Source organism: Colletes latitarsis, chromosome 9, assembly GCF_051014445.1.
Source record: "Colletes latitarsis isolate SP2378_abdomen chromosome 9, iyColLati1, whole genome shotgun sequence".
Lineage (NCBI taxonomy): Eukaryota > Metazoa > Arthropoda > Insecta > Hymenoptera > Colletidae > Colletes > Colletes latitarsis.
Genome location: NC_135142.1, coordinates 27,236,368 through 27,258,907, shown reverse-complemented (window position 1 = coordinate 27,258,907; position 22,540 = coordinate 27,236,368). Strand labels below are relative to the sequence as shown.

Below are 22,540 nucleotides of genomic sequence, written 5' to 3'. Positions count from 1 at the left end.
CGTAGACAATATTAACGAACGACAGCCGACGCCCTTCTTGTCAAAGGAGAAATTTAACATCGATGATTTAACGACTGTATAAAATTAAGCCAGCCGTCGTGACGAGCTTCGAAATACATACATAGCCGCTATCTGTACCGCGACCCTGAAAACTCATTATCGCGACAGGTCGTTTAATTAGCGTTTGTTCGCTGAACATAAGCGATTTGATGCATCGTTTAACAAACGGGCTGCCATACGGTGTCGACGTCACGCGCAACTATTTCAACAGCGTCTTCTTTGTGATTCCGATGCAAAAAAACAGACAACCAGCAACTATATATTTTCGACAGCAGCAGCTTCTGCGACGCGGTTGTAATTTTTATCTCGTTTTCTTTCAAGGTCCCGGAGGTAAATTTAGTACGTCGAGAAAATAAATGTATAGGTACAGGCTTGTTTGGAATTCGTTGTACTTTGTATTCTCGTGCGTTGCCACTGTTCGTGGTCAAAAACGCGAATCGTTAAAGTCGAGAATTTACATATGTTGCATATTGTTTTCGTTGCTTCGATCGTTTCTGAGAAGAGACGTGCTCGAACCGGAGATGGAATGTCGATATATTTTGTCGTATTGCCATCACACAGATAAATCAAAATAAAAATTTGAGGGACTTTGGCACTGGACATGTAATCACGCTAAAGACGTCATTAGCTACTTATTTATAATACCATATCTTTTATATCTGATTCGAACATTATCCATTCTTAATCGCAATAAACAATTTAATTTGGTCTGTTGACGCAATATAAAATTTACACGATTCTTATCGATTTTATCTTACAATAGCGGTTGACGAGACATTAGTAATACCTCGTACGATAAGTCTAACTTTGTTAAATCGTCGTGTCGCAAGTGGACGACAATTTCACGAATTTTATTCTCTTCTCAAGTTAAATTACGACGGATTAATATAACTATAATAATAATAAAAATTACAGTTCTAAGAATTATCTATTCTGAACTGTACGAAAGAAAGACCTTTGCGTGGAAGAGTTATCGATACCTCGAACGTCGGGGGCAGAATAACGAATCGACAGGTAGACTTCCTCGTGACAGGTGCTCGAGCATATCCTTTCGATGCAGCTTTTCACCGAATTTAAGCCGATAAATGTGTGACCTGAAATTGCTCTCGCGAGGTCAGGGGAGAATGATCGAATGCGTCCTTGAATCGCGGACAGCGACCTACTTTTCGACCAAAGAATCGCTCACGCGCCTTCTTTAACGTTGTCCTTTCCATACAGGGCACCCTGTATATTTTTATCGTATCACTTATGCCTATGCAAATTACCAGTTCGATCCCAATGCAATTTAACTTGATTCGTATATTCTTTACGTATCAGATTTGATATCAGCATTGATCTCGAGCCACAAGTAATTTACGCTACAATAAATACTCGACGAGTGTTCGTAATTTTTGGCGTTAATAAAATTGTAAAATAATAAAACTAAAATAAAATTCAGATATTCCCCGCGAATAAAGCTGAAGCGTAGTCGGTCGTGAATATAAAATCGATCTATCGACGGCGAGCTAGAGCATCGACGAGATCGAGGCGCGATCTGGGCGAGGTCGAACGGACATTTTCATTTCGTTCAGGGGCGGCTATTTCCGGCGTCGGCGTCGACGTTGGCGCCGGAGTTCCTTCAAAGGATGCCACTCCGAGGGACGCAAAAAGGGTCGCGCTCGTAGGAACGAGAAGAAACTTTACCAGGGCGAATCGGTGGACTCGCGACAACAACGTTACAACTGGCGTACTCTCGGCTTAGGAGTTGTTCCGTGGTCGGGCTATTTCTGGACGTGTAAATATCGATTTGCCACTGGCGGTGCGCTTGCCGCCAGTGAGCAAAGGGGACACGAGAGGAAGGAGCAAAGATGATATCGACACGTACGAATAATAGGATCGTGGAGCTACAAAATTTCTGACTGACAAGGATAGTAGGCTGGATCTGGAAACCGATTTTCAATCGACTTTAAGCAAACGCTGCACGCCTACTATAGGAAAACCGTAAAAGGCTATCACCGAATGGACCTTCATTTTCGAGATATAATTGCTGCAACTTTCATACGCGATAGAATAACATGCAGAATGTTAAAAAGTTCGAATAGTGGTGCTAATCACTTTGTCTTGTGAACGACTCGAGTGTATCGAGAAGGGGAGCTATGGTTAAGATGATGGATTACAACGTCACGATCCCCGATTACAAATTTTGTTATCGCGTTCGTGTATTGTTCCCTTTGTACGAGGAAAATTCGAATTTTTATAATAGCTGTAAACTTTGAACCTTGCGCCTTGGCGTCGAGAGCCAGGGTCGGTGATGCGGGTTGATCATTTGAAGGGCTGTCCCTGTTCATCACGGTATCGTATGGTCAAACGGTCAAGCGACGATCGCTATAGTGCCCCGTCCAAGAGGATTTAGTCGGGCCACCGAACAAACGACCAATACAACAAATATTCGATCGACCGAATGAATAATTCCTACGCGCCGTTTCCGGTATCGAGTGGTTCGTTTCAACGCACCAAAACCCGCACGGTACTTTTACGGGGATTTTGTAATTTCCCTACGTACCGTTTTAGATTCTTTCATAATTCACTTCGATCGATAAACAGTACCGATCCTTTCGTAGCTTGAAATTACAGATATTTAAAATTTAACGTTTAAATGTCAATCGACAACCAAAAATACGAACTCAATTCGAACGTTGAATGATTGCAATTAGCGATAGCCATCAAGAATGTAACAACGACCTATACAAGGATAATTTTTCTATAATAAATAACACAAGTTATTTGAGGCGATCGAGTCCCGAGACTCGCTCTATACAGGGTGTTCGGCCACCCCTACGAAAAATTTTAATGGGGGATACTAGAGGCCAAAATAAGACGAAAATCAAGAATACCAATTTGTTGATGAAGGCTTCGTTAAACAGTTATTAACGTTTAAAGTTCCGACCATACTGAATTTTTTTCTCGAAACTGAGTAGGATTTCGGGGGTATGTCTATTCACCAAAAATGGTTGTATTTAACCCCAGAACCTAGAAATAATTTTTTTAGAACTAATACTTTTTTGTAGGTACCCATGAGCCCTACTTCAGAAAAAAGTTTCATTGAAATATATTCACAATTGTAGGAGTTATGGCTGTTTGAAAATTGGACCATTTTTATGGAGTTTTTCTCATTTTGCGGGGCCAAGGACCAAGTTTTCGAATATTTTTGCGATTTGTACATATTCTCCATCAAAATACGCGTAGTTTGCTTTTTTAAACATTAAAATCGTCCAATCCGTTCAGAAGTTATGACGTTTTAAAGATTCGTATGAAAATTCGGGCAGACATTTCTGGCCAGAAATTATATTTTCGGTAAGGAATTTTTTCCTCGAAACTGAGTAGGATTTCGGGGGTATGTCTATTGACCAAAAATGCTTGCAATTGATCCCTGCAACTGAAAATAATTTTTCCAAGACGATTCGAAAGTCTTTTTTTTCACCCAAAACTTTCAGCACATACTCGAATTTTTTTCTCGAAAGTGGATAGGATTTCGGAGGTATGTGTATTCACCAAAAATGATTGTAATCGACCCCCGCATCCAAATATAATTTTTCCAGAATGATTTGAAATTTTTGTATTTGATTGTTAATAACTTTTCAACGAAGCCTCCATCAACAAATTGGTATTCTTGATTTTCGTCTTATTTTGGCCTCCAGAATCTCCCATTAAAATTTTTCCCAGAGGTGGCCGAACACTCTGTATATAGGGTCTTTCGCAGTCAAAGGGTTGAAAGAGAAAGAATTCCGAGGTTCGGCGCGAATTAAATTTGAATTTCTTTCTCCCAATTTTAATTTCCATTCACCGGCGCGTTGAGCGTTTATCCGCTTTAAACGGAGCTTTCTATCTCGTCGTCGTTAAATATTTATAAGCGTTTTCATTAACGTCGAGCGTCCATAATTGATAAAATGCCGTTCACGCAGATCGCGTGATAAATTCATTGATAAATTCGATTCACGGACTACTCCGCGGTTCGCTCGATTGCACGCGGATGTTCTGCGAAACGTACAAAGACTACGGGGACACAGACGGTCAATTTCGTTCCAGAAAACCGAGCCAATTTCTTCTTCCTTCGCAGGTATGCTAAACGGATCGATCGGCTTGGAAAGAACTGCTAAACACGCTAGTTCATAATAAAAGAGTCCGTTCTGTTAACTCGCATCAGAATATCGATCTGGAACCAACGACGAGTAAATTCCAACTTCCAACAATTTCTCATCGCGCCTCTATTTGCTAGAACGTCTCGCCATAAAGTAGACACTTTGCGTCTCAAAGTAACCACGAATCGTTTAACATTAACCGTACCGCGAACGATCAAACGATTTCTTCGTTTGTTTTATCGTTTCCGAGGAAAATATCTACCTCGTCTTATGTACCACAATCTTGTCCTTATTTAAAAGTTACGTTGATCGTTGTTCCCTATTTTAAATCGACTATTATATGCTTGCTGTTGGGCAAACTGGAACTATCATTTTAGAACCGGTCGTTTGGCACGAGTACGAAAGATATAAAGGCCTCGGTATCGTTAATGTGCTAGAGAGTTCTTTAAAGTGGAATCTCACCTTGTCCAAATTGATTTTAGTGGCGGGGAACCATTTGCCGACGAACACGACGACTGGTCGGCCCTGGCGATCGACGCCGCTTTGATAGAGGCATCCGATGCCCGACACTTCGGATAGATCTTCTGTCTTTGCTCGTCTTAAAAGCCTCTCGTACCTGAAACACGACAATTGCGAAAACTTCAATGAAACGCGCCGTTTGGTCATCTCGTAAGCTCGTGTCGTTCGTCCTTAGACCGACGAGGACTGGGACTTTAAATGTACCAGCAATAACGGTCGTGGACATTTAAAACAGAAATAAAAGCGAGTAAAGTTTGTCAACTTGCGTCTCGAATATCGATATCATCGAGCAGCGTGAACCGCGGCGTGCGATTCCCCGTAAACACGCAACTTTCAGTGGAAACTACAACGCGATATTTTCCACCTGACAACCTGTCAACCCTCCCCCCTCGATATTATTTAAACGACACGCGATAGAAATACTCGGAACTCGGGCGTGGACGTCCATGAATATTCTATTTGGATGAAATCAATGAGAACGCGCTTCACGCGCGCACCATGAAAATTTCACACATCGGTGTTGGGCCGGTTGCTATTCAACCCCCTGCCCTACAATTACCAGTCTGACTCGTAAGGTCTTTATCTACTGAGAGTTACGTTCTTCTCTCGTAAAATAAAGATATACATTTCCACTCGAAAAAGAAAACTTGCAACTCGACGTACTTAAATTGAAAATTTCTATATGGATAACCCACTAAAATAATATACAATACTGTTAAAAGAATTCTACGTTGAGCTGGACTCGGTATAGGGCCGCGAAAATTAAATAATAAAAATATGAAATATTGCTCGTAATTGAGTCGTACGTCAAGACGGTTGATCGCTGAAGAGTCAGATTTTCCTGTTGAAACGGAGTCACGTCGACGCTATCGACTTTCCGTCGCGTTTTTAACTTTTCTATTCCAACGAAGTTCGTTCAAGGCCGTAACAGTGACCGCGCAAGAAACGATACGCACGCGACTCTATTTATTCTTCAATCAGAACTCTAGCAACGCCGTCGACTCGTTTTCATCGTCGTTTCGACGGACTGGCGAATCTCGCGAATCAAGGATCGGGCGTCTTAACCAGAGAGACGTTGGTGAATTCTGCATCGTCGGTTTCAATCGATGTTAACGTAACGCCAACCGAGACGTTAGCTATTCGTTACCGATCGCGTAAAAAAAGCTATTAACCGCAGATTCGATGTACAAGAATCGAAGAAAATTCATGTAAACTCGACGGTATCGTCCACGCAGCTCGTTATAATAATTGCTTGTACGTTTCCGTTTAAAACGTCTAATTTCTTATCGTTAATGACCGTTCGCATTACCACAGACCGGTTATTTTCATTCACTTCTCGTTTTTTTCACATTTTTATTCTCGCTTTATCGCGCAATAATTCCTGTAATTCGATTACTCGCTTTATAGATCGCTAATTTGTTTGTGAAATGTAAACGATGCAGGTGCGACCGAACTTTTAACCGTTAGTCTACGCGATAAAGATAAGAGACTTTTACTTTAATTACTATGCTCGCGTATATCAATGTCTTGTTAGCGATATCATGACCCCTCTTATGTTTATCGCGTAGCAGGAAAAATTTGTACGTAAATAGCTAAAGAACAATGGGGCGTGTGTGAGTGTCGAGTGCAAAGACGCCTTTAAAAGTTTTAATTGGAAATTTCCTTTTTCCATAATGATTATTAAGTTAATTTAGTGGTATCTTCTCCTTCTTTCTTTAACACGATAGATCACGTGGATATATTCGTGTAAAGAATGCATTTGAGGCACTGAGAATTATAGTAACGCAAGACTGACATCATTTTTTATTTAGCATCGTAGTAGAGGAAGTCAAAAGCAAAACCGAAGAAGATAAAAATCCTAAAGTACGGAGTTTATTCTAAATACATCGAATTGGGTTAGATTTGTAAAACAGCCTAGTTCGCTGAACCTCGCCCTTTCACCCTGCTCGGTATACTACGTATGTGCATTACTTTTGTCTTGTTCGTTGAATATAATCGTTAAATAAAAGCACGATTTTCACTAAATCTGACATTGTGATTTTAATTTATAAATTCTGACTGTTCCCCAAGCGAAACCCGTTGAAGTTGCATTTCCATAGAATCCGAATCTTTGTTCAAACATACATAATTCGCGACGAACAAATATTTACACAAGGAAGAACGATATTTGTACGCGAGAATCATGATCGAATTAGTCTAACGAGTCATTCGTACGTTTCCCTTAGAAGATACGTCGAGCTACGGTGCTTGCGTCGTTGGATAAAATAAATGAAACTCAATATCGCCAATGAAAGTAGACGACGATGGATAAGAAACAATGGGACGAATTCTCGATTCGAATATTCCAACGCGCAGTGGAAGCTAGCGCAAAGTGGCATCGATCAGGGCAAAAGTAGCAACGCATCGTGAAATACGTATGTACAAGCATACACCGACCAACCAGGATCGGATTTTCGTTGATAATAAATTCAGGGAAAAAATCTGATTGTTGGACGGTCACCAAATCGGGAGCAGTGTGGACCGAAGGACGAGAAACAAAACTGGGCGTTGTACCAAAAAAAAAAGAAATAACGTTTCCGTGTATCGGTTAACGCTTAAACGCGTCGTTCAAGTTGTGTACTCTAACGCGTCGTCGAGATTTCGGGGACGCGAAACGGTTCTGTACACACGACTGGACGTATCCAGCAGCGAAAATCGAGGCGTCGATCACGGAACATTTACGTAATGCGAGAAAATAGAGCTACGATAGGCATTCCGGGTGTCGAAAGGACGAGTAAACAGTTTCTTCGATACGCACCGGTCCTCGTCTTCGATCATGTCCACCATGTCGATCATGACCATGCTGACAGCGTTGCAGCCTCCGGTTGAGAAAATGGGACTCTCGGAGCGCGGGAACAAAATCTCTTCACCACCGAGATGATCTCTGCTCGATCGCCAGTGACATCACAGTCCAGGACACCCGGTGGTACGAACTCGATACCGTGGATCGACGCGAATACTTCGAACGAGACGAGTTTCCGTTCGCTGTCTAAGCGAGGAACACAAAGCGTACAAAGTCTCGCGTATCTGGTTTGGAAGAGGAACGCGATTCGACGCGACGATCATTCGCGAGCAACCGCAACGCACTGAGCCGTCCGATAGAGGAAGACAAGGCGACGAGGCGCGGACGGACGACGTCGGGACGCAGCGTCTTCGTCGAGTTCGTGGGCGCGCGCCTACGCTCTCTGGCTGCGTCACGGCGCCTGCTCGCTCAGGGTACTACGTGTTCGATGAGTAAAAACCCACGGGGAAGGGGTAGGAGAGTAGGGGCGCGATTTGCGGGCCGGTTATTACGTACGATTCTCGAGGCGTCGAGTAATTGCGGGAAGAGAATATCGTTCGTCTGCCGTAAAAGGATCGATAGAGGGGTGTATTTCCAAGTCGCGACGACGAGCACGTGAATCTTCTCGCCATAAAATTTTCCTGAATCGATGCCGGGTAGCGTGGTACGGCGTTTTACGCTCCAACCACGGAGTTGGGCAAATTTTATTCACCGAACGCTTTTAGACTGATTCGTAAACTTTTACGTTCCATTCATGAACTCGCTTATAAATTAGAATCTGTCAACGAATATTTCTTTCAAGCAATATTCGAACGAGCTATACAATTTCAAATGTACGGTTCTAACGTGAAATTCCGCGAATCGACGTGAAAATGCGTGGTACGCGCTCCACGCAAGTATATTTAGAATCAGGGATATTTTTAAGTCGATTCAAACGTTTAATTTCATACCATTGACTAATCACGGAATAATTGTTTGTCTTCTGGCTTTCTAGGGTAACTTTGCCAACGCTTCGTAGATCTTAGAAAGTAATAAACATGTCTAACGTGCTTTCTAACCGATGCTTATGTTATTATTACTCGCGCTAGGGTAACTTCTTACTTTGATCGGAGCTTTTAAAGGAGCTTCGATGAAACGACTCCTTCCGAGACGGACGAAGGCGCGGTCATGATTGCGGTTTTAATAAAATAGTAATTCTTAGAATGGCTAAGGTTGATGACGACCACGCGTGGGACCTCGAACGTCATCTAACCATGATTTTGCGACCATGGCCTGGATTCAAAGTGCTATTTTGACGAAATAATCGAGGTCTAGAGGCTAGGGGAAGAGATTCGAGAGACTAAATCCCCCACTCGCTAGATGCCATCGTTACTTTCATTAAATCCTATCGCATCTTGAGCATACGTGAAAAATAAATAAAATCCTTAATACTCGTTGGAGAAACAACCGATATACTTGCATTTTCAAAACATTTAGATGTAAAGTTTTCAAACGAACGCTCTGTGTATGAAATCACGTCGTTAAGCGGCGCCAGATGTTACTGTCATCAGCAAACGTCAAAACTAATGTTTACTAATGCTTTATGCGGGAAATAAACGACGTGCATCCGGTGCGAACGACGTACAAACGTTTTGAAAAGCAGCCCTAGATGCGATGCAATCGGAAATTATATTCAGTTTGTCCCGGGGGCGTATCCTTGCTTGCCCTCGTTGGAGCAAGCAGGCCGTTTTGCACGAGAATTTCTTCGATGTCAGTCTGATTTCATCGCGATAAAACGCTTTGACGTCGAAAATTCTCCAAAGGCGAAGAGCTTCTCATCTTTAACATAGCAAGTCACGATCGAGAGCGTGTGGCTGATTTCGATGACGCAATGATCGCGTATTCGATCGTGCTATTGATTCCTAAACTTTGGTTAAGGGCAGACACAGAATGTCCCATCGCAATTGAGATAATTTATTTCGTTATCGGACGTTGCGTGATTTTCGTTTATTTTTATTCGCGTTGCGCTATTCTCGAGACACATAGACGAACCCACGAGCGTTCGAAAGGTTACGAGGCCATTTCGATCGATGACATTATTGACGAGGACTGCATATAAAGCTGGTCAGTATTTTCGATTAGTTAACGGAACAGAAATTAATGAATCAATAGGAGAACGATATTCAAATTGAAACTGGATGACGATGAATGCAATTTAGTTAAACAAAAAAATATACAATTTATAAACTCGTATCGCGATGGGACAAATGTGTAAATCTTGACTACTATGCTGAGAAGTACCATTTAGTCTAACGTTCAGAATGTGTACTTTGATAGTTGTGTAAGTTTCAATAAAAAAATTTGACGTAACAGTAAACCCTACTTAATCATCGTATGTATGTTGCTTGTAAGTTTTATACAAATTGTTTAAACGATAGTGTGTAAATAGTACCACGGACGAGGTACGCAATGGACCTATCATCCAATGAAAGAAGGATTCGTGGAGTGTTAAAGTTTAGAGACTCCTCGACCATTTCAGTATCAAATGCAGCGTTATCGATTCAAAATGGAATCAGACCACAGCGCTAATGGCGGTAAGAATTGAAAGGAACGCTTGACAAAAATTGATTTCTATATGACATAAATAACCGATGGAAATTGAATTTCATGTATCTCCTTTTGGGTCTCCTTACACAGCAACCTCCTTGTGGCGAGACCTGGTAATCGGTGTTATCCACGAGGAAAAACTTTTCATCGTGGGTAACACCGAGCTAATGACTGCGAATTTAAAATAGTTTATTAATAATAGCAACCCTGTACATCGCGTAAGGGAAGACTTTTCTACGTTTGATAACTTCATTGATTTCAGTAGCTCGATTGGCCATAGTTCTCGAGATTAACGAAGAGGTCACTCGAGAACCATTGCTTTTTTACTAGGTCGGTATTTCAGTTTGCGCGATACTGACTGCCATACGATGCACAGTCTATCCTATGCCTCGTTTGTGGTGTGGGTGTATATAATATGTATCATAGAATATTAATAAGTCAATGTGCCCTTCATAGACGAAACAGCGCGTAGATCTCGTAGCGGCATTTACGTACAGAAATAGCACAGCCCGTGTTTAAATAGTTAGAAATAGCAGTATGACGTGCAAGAACCATGTTGATGTCGAACGAGTTGGCATTGAGTGCATTGCATGAATGAAAATTTATATATTTTGCGAAACGATCGGTTTGCTCGTGAAAATACGCGTAAAATAAACGTATCTGAATCAGTAAATAATTTGATTTGTATCTACCGATTACAATGATCTCGATATATCGAGATGCTTACCGCTACTCGCTCAGCGATGTTTCAATATTCCGCATTAGAATTAGAATTTTACTGAAGCCGAGAAAAATAAAAGCGATAGGGTACCTTTCCTTTTGCTGCATTTGTTTTAACATGATATCCGCTAACGGGTCGGCGGGCGGTCTTTCTCCGAGGAGTCTTTGTCGGTCTAAATCACCCTGCATCTGTGCAAAAGCATGCTCGCCGATGTTTACAGATGTCTCTAATTGGGCAGACAATTCTACGCTTTCGTCGCCTGTAAGAAAGAAATAAACGCGGACGTAGATGTTTGTTTGCAACAGTAAAAGAAAAGTATCAAGTACGGTTGGTGTCGTTACCGTGCAAAGCATGTTGAGGATTGTCGATGATTCTAATTTGCCTGTCAGGCAGCAGTGGTTCTCCATCCATCCCGCCTATGTCGTTTGGCAACTGCCAACAAGCATTGTCTTGCTCTGCTAAATTTCTAGGGAAATAAAGAGGAAGAAGAACTTCGTAAATTCCAAGATCGCACGGCTCCAGGACAAATACGATGCACGTTACGGAATCACCATATTGTTCCAAGAATCTTCTTATTGTTCCTATCGAAACAAAGAACGGGAAGCTATAATTGAATCTACGTTAAGCCTCGAGTTAACTTTAAAGGTTATATTAATTTAGAATTATGTATACTTACTGAGAGCGATGTGCGCTCCCGCATCAGGAGGATAATTTCTTCGCACGGAATTAATTACTGGCATTGCGATTGTACGTAGTCCAAGTTCCCTTGCTTTTTGTAAAACATTCCTACAACAGGCAACGAATATTAAATAGTTCGAACGTAAACGATGCATATTTCGATAAAAGAAACATACCTGTAGCAACAATGTAACGTATTTTGGGCAGCTGTTTGGTACTTTACGTTGTATACGGGTCCAACAGTGTGAATAATAAAACGCGCAGGTAATCCATGCCCTTGTGTCAGTCTTATCTCACCAGTTTTGCATTCTGCAAATTATTACTACCGTGAAATAAACAAACAATCGAACCGTTTTTTTCTTTATTCGTTTATTTACAAAAATTCGTGTATAATTTAATGTACACAAAGCAAGCAACTCCTGCGCTCGATCCGCACCTTTTACTTCGTTAAATATTTCCATTTTAAGAGCCGAACCAGCCCGAGCAAATATTCTTTGGCACATAGGACTGTTGTCATCCATCGTTTCGTTGGTGGAATTCACTACAGCATCAACTTGTAAAACAGAAATATCACCAGTCCTGAAACAAAATGCTGTTACAATGCCATACCAAGCAATGGAATAAAGTCTTCTCGTTAGATTGTTTTTACCATAGTGCAAGTTTATTGTTAAGCGCCGGTTGACACGGAAAGGGACTTATGGTATGATGCGACGGTTCTCCAATGGAATTGGAGTAGTCTGTAAATCTGTGCTGGATGGGGAAGTCGGACCATCTCTTCAATGCGCCCGTCTCCACCACATCCGGGGTGACACCCAAAGGTTCCATGAGCCTCATTCAGCTGCAACAAAAATTCTCCGTCATTTACATTCTCCAAAAATTGATCATTCGCGAGGCACCGTAAGGGAATCCTAACCTCACTTTTCGATCAACTAACCTTCAAAACGATCTTGGATAAACTTTCCATGAGTGGCTCAACTTATTCACAAAATATTCCTGTTATTTCTATTATCTATTCCCTTTCTACATCGTTTGTCGTTGGGATCGAATTCACCTTTCTATTCACCCACGCAAAGCATCATCTGACAGTTGGCGCGCAAACGCAAAGCAACGCTAAAATGGCGCGAACTTTAAGCTACATCCAGAGTGCCACGTGTTCTATCGTTCTAATAAAACGAACGCAGGGACGATACGCGCGCGTTTATACATTTCAAATCGTAACGAAACTATAAAAGGGAATCGTAAAGACGGTGGTTTGAATTTATCGCATCCATCCAACGCCAAAAGGATCCAAGGACAGCGAAGCTGCTTCGAGAGCCAGGGATGACACAGTCGCTGACGCGAGCTATCTCCGATATCGCGGAAACCTAAAAATAAACAATTCTATCGATGGAAATCTGGGGCGCACCCCGGGCTAACGAGAAAGCGTCTGTCCAAGGACGTAACCCCGATATCGGGAGTTTCGAAAAACAACGTAATTCGTGAAAGATCGTGTTGTTCTGCGCGCGTGCAGTCACGTGCCGCGCGTTAACGTTCGATTGTGTGCGAATCACGTGCAAAGGATCCGTGTCCGTGTTGGATAGAATGTAGGCTTCCCTAATGGCAAGGAGACAGAGCTTGGCGCCGTCTGCCCTCCCGCGAAACTTATGTCCTGGCAACCCCATAAAGAACAGGATCGTCGACCCCGACGCGTTACTAGGTCCCTCCAATCCTTTTAAACGGCGAATCTATTCAACCACCTGAGGTTTCAGGAATCGCACACTCTGCACTGAACATTTTTGATCAAAATTAAACAGTTTCTATAATCGCGATTTCTTGAGAGGCTCACGAGAAAGAGATTTGTTTCTTTTATCTTTTATATCCTGCTATCTTCGATACTTTTGCTGATTCGAAAAAGTATGTCACGATAAATTTGTTTGGTTCAAAAGTCGAGGTCAATTTTCTTTGTTGTTCAAATCATGGTGAACTTATTTAAGTTCCAGTATTCTCTCTTACTGGAATTGCACGCTACGAGCTATTTTGCATAACCTTAAGATCACGAGACTCCGAAGAGAAGTTTACGCGTATCATTATCAAGATTCAGCACGAGAAACACAAGGAATTTGAGAACACTTGAGAACGTAAACTTAGAATGCAGAATACATAGCGAACTATCCAATCTGCGTTCATATTTTTTCTTTCCAAGTTTCAGATCTCCTTCGCAACATCGAAACTACTTTTGAGATATTTGTATTATAACATATGCGAATAATGATCTTGCAGAACCGATGGAAGAAAATAGAGACACGAACGGAAGAAAAGTACAGAAAACTGCAAGGTATACCTGTCGTTTGCGTCGATCAATACACCCAATAATAATAGTAAACCAACTATCGCTCGTTCGCATTGAGCAACGTAAAACTGTACAATGAAATAAAATAGTATTCTTATAATTTACTCCTCTTCGAGTTATAAGCCTTGAAGTATATGGAACGAGATACTCATCGATCGTATAAATGAATTATAATGTTTACCCAACAAAGTTCTTAGTACTATCGCGTGTGAAGAACACATCCGGAATAATCGATCGTACAGGACAACATTGTTTAAAAAAAAAACTTATCCATTTTAAATATCGTGCAATGTTGCAGTCACCGGTGACCAACACCGTTTAAATCTTTTCTACGTCTTCTTCTCGGAAAGAAACTTATCGTCGTTATACTATGACACTTGGAAACCATACAATTGTTGCAAGAAACGTTCATCCTACATATATCCCTTATGGATTTCTATTTTCTAGCACCAAAGGGTTGTTCTCGTTATAGTGTTAAGTAAACATCGACGTCGAACGTCGTGATTTCTGGTCTGATGGAAAAAATACGCTCCAACATGGAACGAAAGTTACAAAGTACTGTGTTATAACTTTTGTTCATTGGCGTGTACTTGACAGCGATGAAGGGTTAAATTATCCTCGTGACATCGATCAATGGTGTCATTTAACTCTTTTACACGTGGTACGCGACAGGGAATGTAAACACGCGCGACGAAATATCGAAACAGATTGAGTAATTGATTAGTGAATTTTAGTTGTTCAAACTCACGACACGTTGTTTTGCATTTTTATTAATATAAGATATCAACAAACTGTAAAATTGGATATTTTTAAGGGGTCGAGTCGCAGAATTTAGTTACGCGCTGGTTCCTTCGAAAAAAGTATTGGTCGCTTAATGCACGACAACGATGATTCTCGTCTCTTTGTCCATGGGGTAGAATTCTCTTTTTTCCCGTATGAAAGAGCACTCGCGCGGAAGGCCCGCGGTTGGAGAAGAGAAACGGGACACGAAGTTAACTCGCAAATGTTCACCTTGTTCGAATGTGGAACATCGATTGACCGGTGAGCCGTGTGTGAGGTCGTTTGTTGTTTAATAGAAAGGCGGTTGGGGTTCTGGACGGGTGGGCAGATGAAACAAAGCTCCCGTCTGAAAGCTTCGCTTCGGCAACGCGGCTAAATGAGAGTCCGACTCGTTCGGTAGCTTCGGTAGCTGCCAGCCTTCGACAGTTTTTGAACCGGATTCTCCCTTAACCTTTCGCAGACTTAGGTAATGTTTAAAACAATGTGCAAGAAGTAAGTTTCTAAAAGAAGAAAGAACTTTTCTGAACAGCCTAACGCGTCTCTAGTTTGAGAATTCGCTCGGTACGATCGCTCGATACCGCAACGAATCATGAAAAATAGAAAGAAGAAAGATACGGTACGCGAAGTTTGTCGTAGGCCGCCCACGCGAAATGCAATTTCTCTAGCAACTTTTGTTCGACAGTGATTGATCGGAGTGTGCAGAGTAGGACCTTTACAGTCGATTAAATTGACCGCTTTTAAGCTTTGTGCTGGGAATAGCTAAATTAATTTTAACTGCTAGAATCGTATCTCACCCTCACCTGGGAGGGTGACAAGGTAAATTTTCAGACTCCTTACGAGACTTTCTCGCGACTAGAAATTAAAGGAGACACTTGGATTCGTACTCTTATAAATTTTGTATTTTACAAACGGCAGAGTTCGTGCACTACGATTAGAGAAAGAGTCTCTCAAGATCTCCGGACGTCGGTTTGCATAACCCAATTGGTTATGACACGTTGTCTGGGAAGCTATGCCTGATACGCCGTTCATTTGCAAGAAAGTGGCGGATACTAGAAACGCGTAACTATACACTTATGTACGAGTACAAAAATGGCGATGCCGTTATTGAAAAGAATAGGAAATTTTGATAAATATATATGTAAGGAAATTAGCAGTTTTTAAAGATGTTTTTTAGTTTGTAAATCAATCTGTATAGGATTACGCACGTTAGACGTATCGCGATACGCTTTTCATAACAAGTGTTCGAAATAATGACAATTCATTTGAATGCACGCTTCTATATGCGACAGGTGGCATTTATGACGGCAACAAATCAAGTAAGCAAAGCGGAGTGTGTATGTAAAGCGTACGTAACGTTACGAGGTATTTGAAACGGTTAATTTCTGGACATGCGGAGTATAGCAGATTAAGGGGGTGAAAAGTGCCCTAAAACTTTATCTAAAACTCCGTAAAGTTTGTACTTACGATCCATGGTGTTTCTGTGTAACATACACAAGTTCCAATCGTTCTCAACGACCAGTAACACACACACACACGCGTGCGAATTTCTAACAACTGACAGAGTGTTAAATTCCTCTGTTTTGATACGAAGAATAACAGATTGCAGAGCGATTTAACGATACGAACGCGAAAGCGTTTGTGGGACGTTTGGAGCGGCGGTGTCGAGGAGTGATGACCCACCAGTGACCCACAATGGGGATGATCGAACACGTTAGGCGCGGTAGAGACGAATGCACCGAGGGAAGCCTTTTCGATATGCAGCGTTCTGTAACGCGGGGCTTCCAAACAAATCCTTTGTGACCGGTTTCTGACCGCCGACGAAGCGAAAACAGCTGGCTCGAAGAAAAAATAAAGGGAAAAGAGGATCTCCGGATTCCGCTCCACTCGACCTATTAATTGCGTTATAGAAACTTGGCCGGAATAATATTGCAGAGTTTCCTGATTGGAAACGAGAACGAAAGGGATATCGAAAACGGGGTTAAAACGCCAAGTAGATGATCTACGGGCGAACGGTATCAATGGCTTCCCGGACGTTGACGCGGATATCGCGTGTTTTCACGAGCAAAATTAAGAACCGTTGACGCGGTACTACGTTCTTTCACGAACAACAGCCGAGAGCACTTGACACGGAACCGTGTCTTTTCATTAGACGCTAAGAGCCCTGCTGGAACGTCTTTTGTCGAGGACTGGAGATCTTATCGGTCAAGTATCCTACGTCGCCAGTTGATTATAAGGCGTGATTGCTAACTTTACCTCAAAACATTTACGGAATCGTGTAATCTTCGGGGACCATTTATCGCTCCGATCAGAATTCCGTTCGATTTCGTTCCTCGCGAGCGATGGAAGAGCCGATCGAGAGAGTCACAAGTGTCCCCAAGTCAAATAAATATGTAATTCTATATAAAATATACGCGTACAATTCGTACACGTCATATTCAGCGTTGGAAATATTACAACTCGAGGAATCGTCGGGTTATCTCTTCGAGGAGCGGCGTACCCGGTGAGACAATAACGCGTGTTGATTCCTCGTCCATTTGCACACCGATAAAAACGAACTGCACACCTAGTTCGTCGCCTTCGTGGCCGCGTTTTATCGATACGTGGGCAAGTATACGGGCCTTTATTGGTCCCCGCGGGGAAGTGGTTTCGAACAAAGCGTTCGCCAGAGAGAGCCGTGCAACTTTTACGCCACCGGGCTGCGTCACGGTTTTTATTGTTGGCAATTAGTACCGAGGGAAATTTACATGGAAGAAAAATCGCACGATGACGCGGGGGACAATTTCATTGGCGGTATTAATTACAGGCGAAATGAATAGTTACAGAGGAAACGTAAAATGCCGTCTCTGGTAAAGCGGAGCAAAGGTATTTAAAAACAAAATGTAGCGACGCAGAAAGGTCGACGATCGTTAAACGAACGATCTGGGTCATACTTGCGTAGATTGTCGAATCTTTTTAACAAACGGATCTTGTCAACACGTTATTAGAAATATTATTATTTAAGTAATAATATTGCAAAGGTTTCGATGGAGACGATAGAATAGTTTTCACCGTAGATAGCTCTATCTTCAGTTTGGATAAGATACGATGCAGACGAAAGATAAAATATTTTATATCATGATCGATCGGTGATAGTCTAAATTTGAACGTTACATAATAGGAGAAAACTGTAAAACATTGTTAATAGACTCGACACCATTAACGGATAATGATAACAAGTTGCATAGTAAGTCCGTTTGCTTAAATGACGGTACTTTATTATAAACTTTTATTGCATAACCGGACGATTAATAGCACAAGATACCGTTCACATCTGTGTAAATTAAACCAGCTGTACAAAATAAATGGCCATCGCTCGTATACATAAACGGCGGAATAAAAATGATTGTAGCTTGGTTAGATATTCTACTTCAATCATTGTACTAGAACAGAAGAACGAAGAACGAGATGACACATAATATCATTGATCCAGTAAGTTTTATATAAAACTGGCATTTAATATTCTTATTAAATGAATTACACAAAATATGTTCCTCGATATTAAAATTATAAAGAGCTTATGTAACTTCCTGACATAATTGGGTTAATGAAATTTGCTGCCATAGGTAATTATATCTGCACGGGAGACGAACACTTTTGTACGATGGATTTCGTTACGGTTAAAATATGGTAGCTGGCCTTGCATTAAAAATGCAAGAGTCATCCAAGGAGCGCGATTCGAGACGAAAATATTTGCACGATGAAATTTTGGTAAACAATGTCACCGTACCTACGCCGTAGACAACGAGTCGAGCATCAATCGAACAAACGTGGCTGCGAATATACCACATACGAAGTGTAAAATGAACCACTTTCTTCATTCCGTGACAAACCGAGCAACTGTCAGGGAGTAACGTATCGGCGCGAGAAAAGTAGGGGATAATAAGATTACACACGGGATTCAGATAAGACTTTTGATAAGATTACCGTGAAATAATACTTGGCGCGGTGCACATTTTTACAGTCGGTTTGCCACGGTGCGTATATGTATGTATTTTTCCTTTGCGACGAACCGCTAAAGCAAAACAAAAACGCAATTAAGAGCAAGGTGCGTAATATCATTAACTTCGCGTCATATTCCAGACATATTTGACACTTGATATTGTGATATTATCGTGCCTAGTCGTAGCGAAAATTAGAATCAGAGCCACGATTCGATCCAAATCAATCGTAGGATTCCAGAAGCTTCTAAATATCTTCGTAGTAAATTATTTTCGACCTTTCATCGAGACGTTCAATCGGTAAGAAGGTATATAAGAATAATAGTCTTTACCCCATAAATAGGCGCGCCCCGAGCTAATATTTACTCGATGTCGCGTATATTAAGCGTTTCTAAATTGCAGAAATTGATCGAGAAAGAGAAAAACACCGACCTTTCTAAACGGATATTTTCATCAAATCCACTGTCGAATCAAATGTATAGCGACGATACGTTCGTGACGTAAGATTCAATATCCGTGCATAGGTCATTTAAAATGACGTTAGTCTGGCGTTACGTCGTTTCATCGGCTCTCGGGTACAGTAAGGAGCAAAACTAAATATTTTATTCAATGAGCACAGAACGTAACAAAATAGAAAGTATCCTGTCATGAACAGTATATTGGTTTTCCATGATGAATATTATATTTGTCGAGGAATCAATTTTGCACCCCATCAGAATTCATTAAATCAACGTAAACTTTGTTAATATTACTTGCTCGTGTTTGTGATCGGAACTGGACCAATAGTTCGTCATAGTTTGTACAGTAGAATACATACAAATACTCTTAATATTTCGTCATCACGAAGTCGAAGGAATAATATCATTCTTAAACTACATAGCAAATTCTTACGAATTCAGGTTGGAGTTCGAAATTATTATCCCTTCAATAGAATATTAATAAGGTATATTGTTACAGCAGGAGCAAAGATAGTATCAATTCCAGCAAAATTGTTACTAAAAGATACTGACAAAAGAATTTGTAAATGGATAGCTCGACGAGCATCAAAGGAAGATGATTCTACAGCAGTTGAAAAGAAAGAAGTTTGATCTTTCTATAAAAGAATACAAATGCTCCATTTTTACAAATGTATAGGATAAAAGGTAGGAATATCGACCTCTCGAATATTGAATAAAATATTATTTATGTTAAACCTCCACGCGGTTTTGCTTCTCACTGTATTCCACTGGCGACGACGAAACGCAAAATGAAACGGAAGAACCGGGCGCACCTCTTGGCAATGTACGCGATTCTCGTTAACAAAACAATGATTACACCTTCTGGTATTTTCAGCCAGTAATAAGCAACAATCGGAACGTAATTCCTACGCAAATAGCGGTTTAAAAATGTTTCGTCGCTTTGTTGATTTAATTTTGGGAAACTCGTAGGATCGTAAAACGGTGACAAAGCGTAAACGACGTAGTTAAATGGTCGACTTAATCATCAACATATGATTCATTCGTCCTCGATGTCTCTCTGAGAAAAAGACTAGCAATCGCTTGTTCTGTGACAATAACGGTATTGAAACTACATAACCTGAAATTTACCCATGTATTTTTCTGACTAAGTCGCTAATCTAATACGTATTTCAACGATTTCTTTGTCTGGTTTATATTAAACTCGTGCTGGTAAAACAATTCATAATCTCTCCAAGATAAGCTTTGTTTCCTTTGTTTCGTTTCGCACAGTCCGTCGTAGTCGCTAACTATTTTGCAAAGGTATCGAATCAACAGCGTTTATGCTACTCGAAAGACTTGTTATCCTTCAGAGCTTCGATTCTTCTACAAATTATTCGGGCACGATTTCTTTCTCGTTCTTTTATAAATTGTGCTTCGTTCTTGATGGAAATAGTTAATGGACCAGCTGAAATAAACATTTGGCTTTCAACTATTGGCGCCGACCGACGCGTTTCTTTTCTCCTGTATTGTTGGCGAAGCGTTATGATCCAGTTTGGATATCCATCTTGCACGCTAACAGCGAATCGAGTTGCTCCAAGTACATTGTATAAAAAATTCAAAACACGGAAGAAGCACTCAAAGTTCGAAACACTTTTCATTAGAAGAAGGAACGAGTTATTTGCTCCGGTCGACGTGAAAAATGTAAGCGACTAATTTTCCATGTATACGGAACTCTCGTTGAAACGCGTAGTTAAAAAAGAAGTTTAGAATTAGCAAGTTGACGTAGGTAGTGCGATTCCTATTTACGTAACGACGATAATTTTATTGTTGGCTCATCATAGAATCGACGCCGCGTTCGTTTGATACGAACTGATAATAGAAGAGTCCTAAAATCACAGACCAACGTTTTTATCAATATTATCTTTACTACCGATTGCATCACTCGAACCTTTACATAACGTTCCGAAAAATTGTCCTAATTTGGAGGTAGATTCGAAAGGAACGCGAAAAGTTTCGTGAAATTTAAATAAATTACAGGAACTTGCGCGGAACGTGCACCGACGTTGAAAAATAATAAAAAAAAAAAAAGAGAACAAGCAGCAGTTTGGAGAACAAGCAAACTTCCAGCATTATTTTGAAGGAGATCGAGAGAACGGCTTTAATATTCATCAACTTTTCTCGCTGCCCTTTTCCCAGCTAATTTTTCATGTTCGAACAAGTTTCGTAACACTCGCGAAATAAGCCTGGAATTAATTCACGTCCCGCTTAGGATGCAATTTGTACCGGGGAACGGAATACCGAGCTCTCGGAAGAGGTTTCGAATTCATTCCGATCGCTGTCATAAATTGAATAAAAGCATCGCCGAAGACAGCAGGAAAACGAATCGAATGGAAGCGTATCGCGTGGATAGGGACAGGCTTTAACGTTTCAGAGAATCAAATTCAACGAACACACGTACCTCGGCACGTGGCTGAACAGGATTTTCCTTTTGCTCTCGCGCGTCAACTCGCGCCATGTACATTCCGTTTCGCGAATTTTTCCTGATTCCTTGTTCCTCCGGTGCTCGACGTTTCGCTCGTTTCACCTTTTATACGACTCCAGAGACGCGTCCCGAATGTCATAGAACGAAGATCACGGGCGGGGACAAAAATTCATCCCGATCGATACGAGAGCGTCCAAGGGAACGCTGAATACTTTATACGCGAAACGCGGATAGAAAGTTGATATCTACGATATTGGCTCGTCCCACGAGTAACGCAACTGATATACCGATTCACTTGCTGGACGCTATTGTCGATGATAATTCGGTACGTGGATGTTTTGTTCGATCGACGAATTGTATGCATCGCGAATTGCCGCTGTATCTTTCGTCATCGGGAAGGAGTGTGTCCAATTCTGATTCAAGTTGGGATGACGTGGTCTGTTCTTTGTAAACTGTAGATAATCGTTTTATCATTTAGGAGGAACGGGTTGCCGATGGCTTTCAAGCGAGTGGGGGCGGCTAAAGTTTCCATTCCTTGGCCTCCTTGATCCGGTACTCTTCCGTTTGTAATAAATAACCGAGCGAGAGGCTGAAACTAAATTAGTTCCAGAAATGTCTCGGAGTCGCGATTACTCGAGAAATTCGTCATCAGAACTCCGAAATTTCGCGGACCGTTCTCTAATTAGCGGGACTTGGCCGTTTCGACGACATTTTTCCTCGAGCCTCGAGAGGATCCTCGACAGCGTCGAGCTTTCGAGCACTCGGTGTTGCAATCTCCGCGACTACAGAACATCGCGCGAAAAGTTTCATCCCCTGGGCCGTCTTTTTCGCTGGTTTCGAATCCGCGGAGTTTTGGCACCGGGTAAAATTAAATTTTTCAATTATCGCCCGTCGTGCTCCGCATATATCGCGCGAGAAAGAATTTCAGCAGCGTGGTAGGTCAATCATTCGTTGCTCGAAATTTATTAACGAGCCACTTTTTACTTGTTTGCGAATTCAGTTTAACTCTGCTGGGGAAAATGGAAGTCGGTC

At 41.4% G+C, this 22,540-nt stretch overlaps 1 protein-coding gene across 3 annotated transcripts in view; it reads right to left on the bottom strand.

The window, feature by feature from the left end:
* Gdap2 (ganglioside induced differentiation associated protein 2) overlaps nt 1–22,540 on the bottom strand; it is a 36,830-nt gene that overhangs the window by 6,971 nt on the left and 7,319 nt on the right. The window contains exons 1-8 of one of the 3 annotated variants that reach the window (XM_076772146.1): nt 16,077–16,279; nt 12,153–12,341; nt 11,940–12,082; nt 11,680–11,812; nt 11,502–11,611; nt 11,167–11,406; nt 10,916–11,084; nt 4,641–4,794 (exon numbers count right to left, since the gene is read on the bottom strand). In XM_076772146.1, the coding sequence (XP_076628261.1) occupies nt 4,641–4,794; nt 10,916–11,084; nt 11,167–11,406; nt 11,502–11,611; nt 11,680–11,812; nt 11,940–12,082; nt 12,153–12,337 (1,134 nt within the window). In that variant the 5' untranslated portion in view covers nt 12,338–12,341; nt 16,077–16,279. Of the gene's footprint in view, nt 1–4,640; nt 4,795–10,915; nt 11,085–11,166; nt 11,407–11,501; nt 11,612–11,679; nt 11,813–11,939; nt 12,083–12,152; nt 12,342–12,437; nt 12,594–16,076; nt 16,280–22,540 lie in introns of those variants that run through there. The other 2 variants (XM_076772145.1, XM_076772144.1) reach the window with 2 other exon arrangements.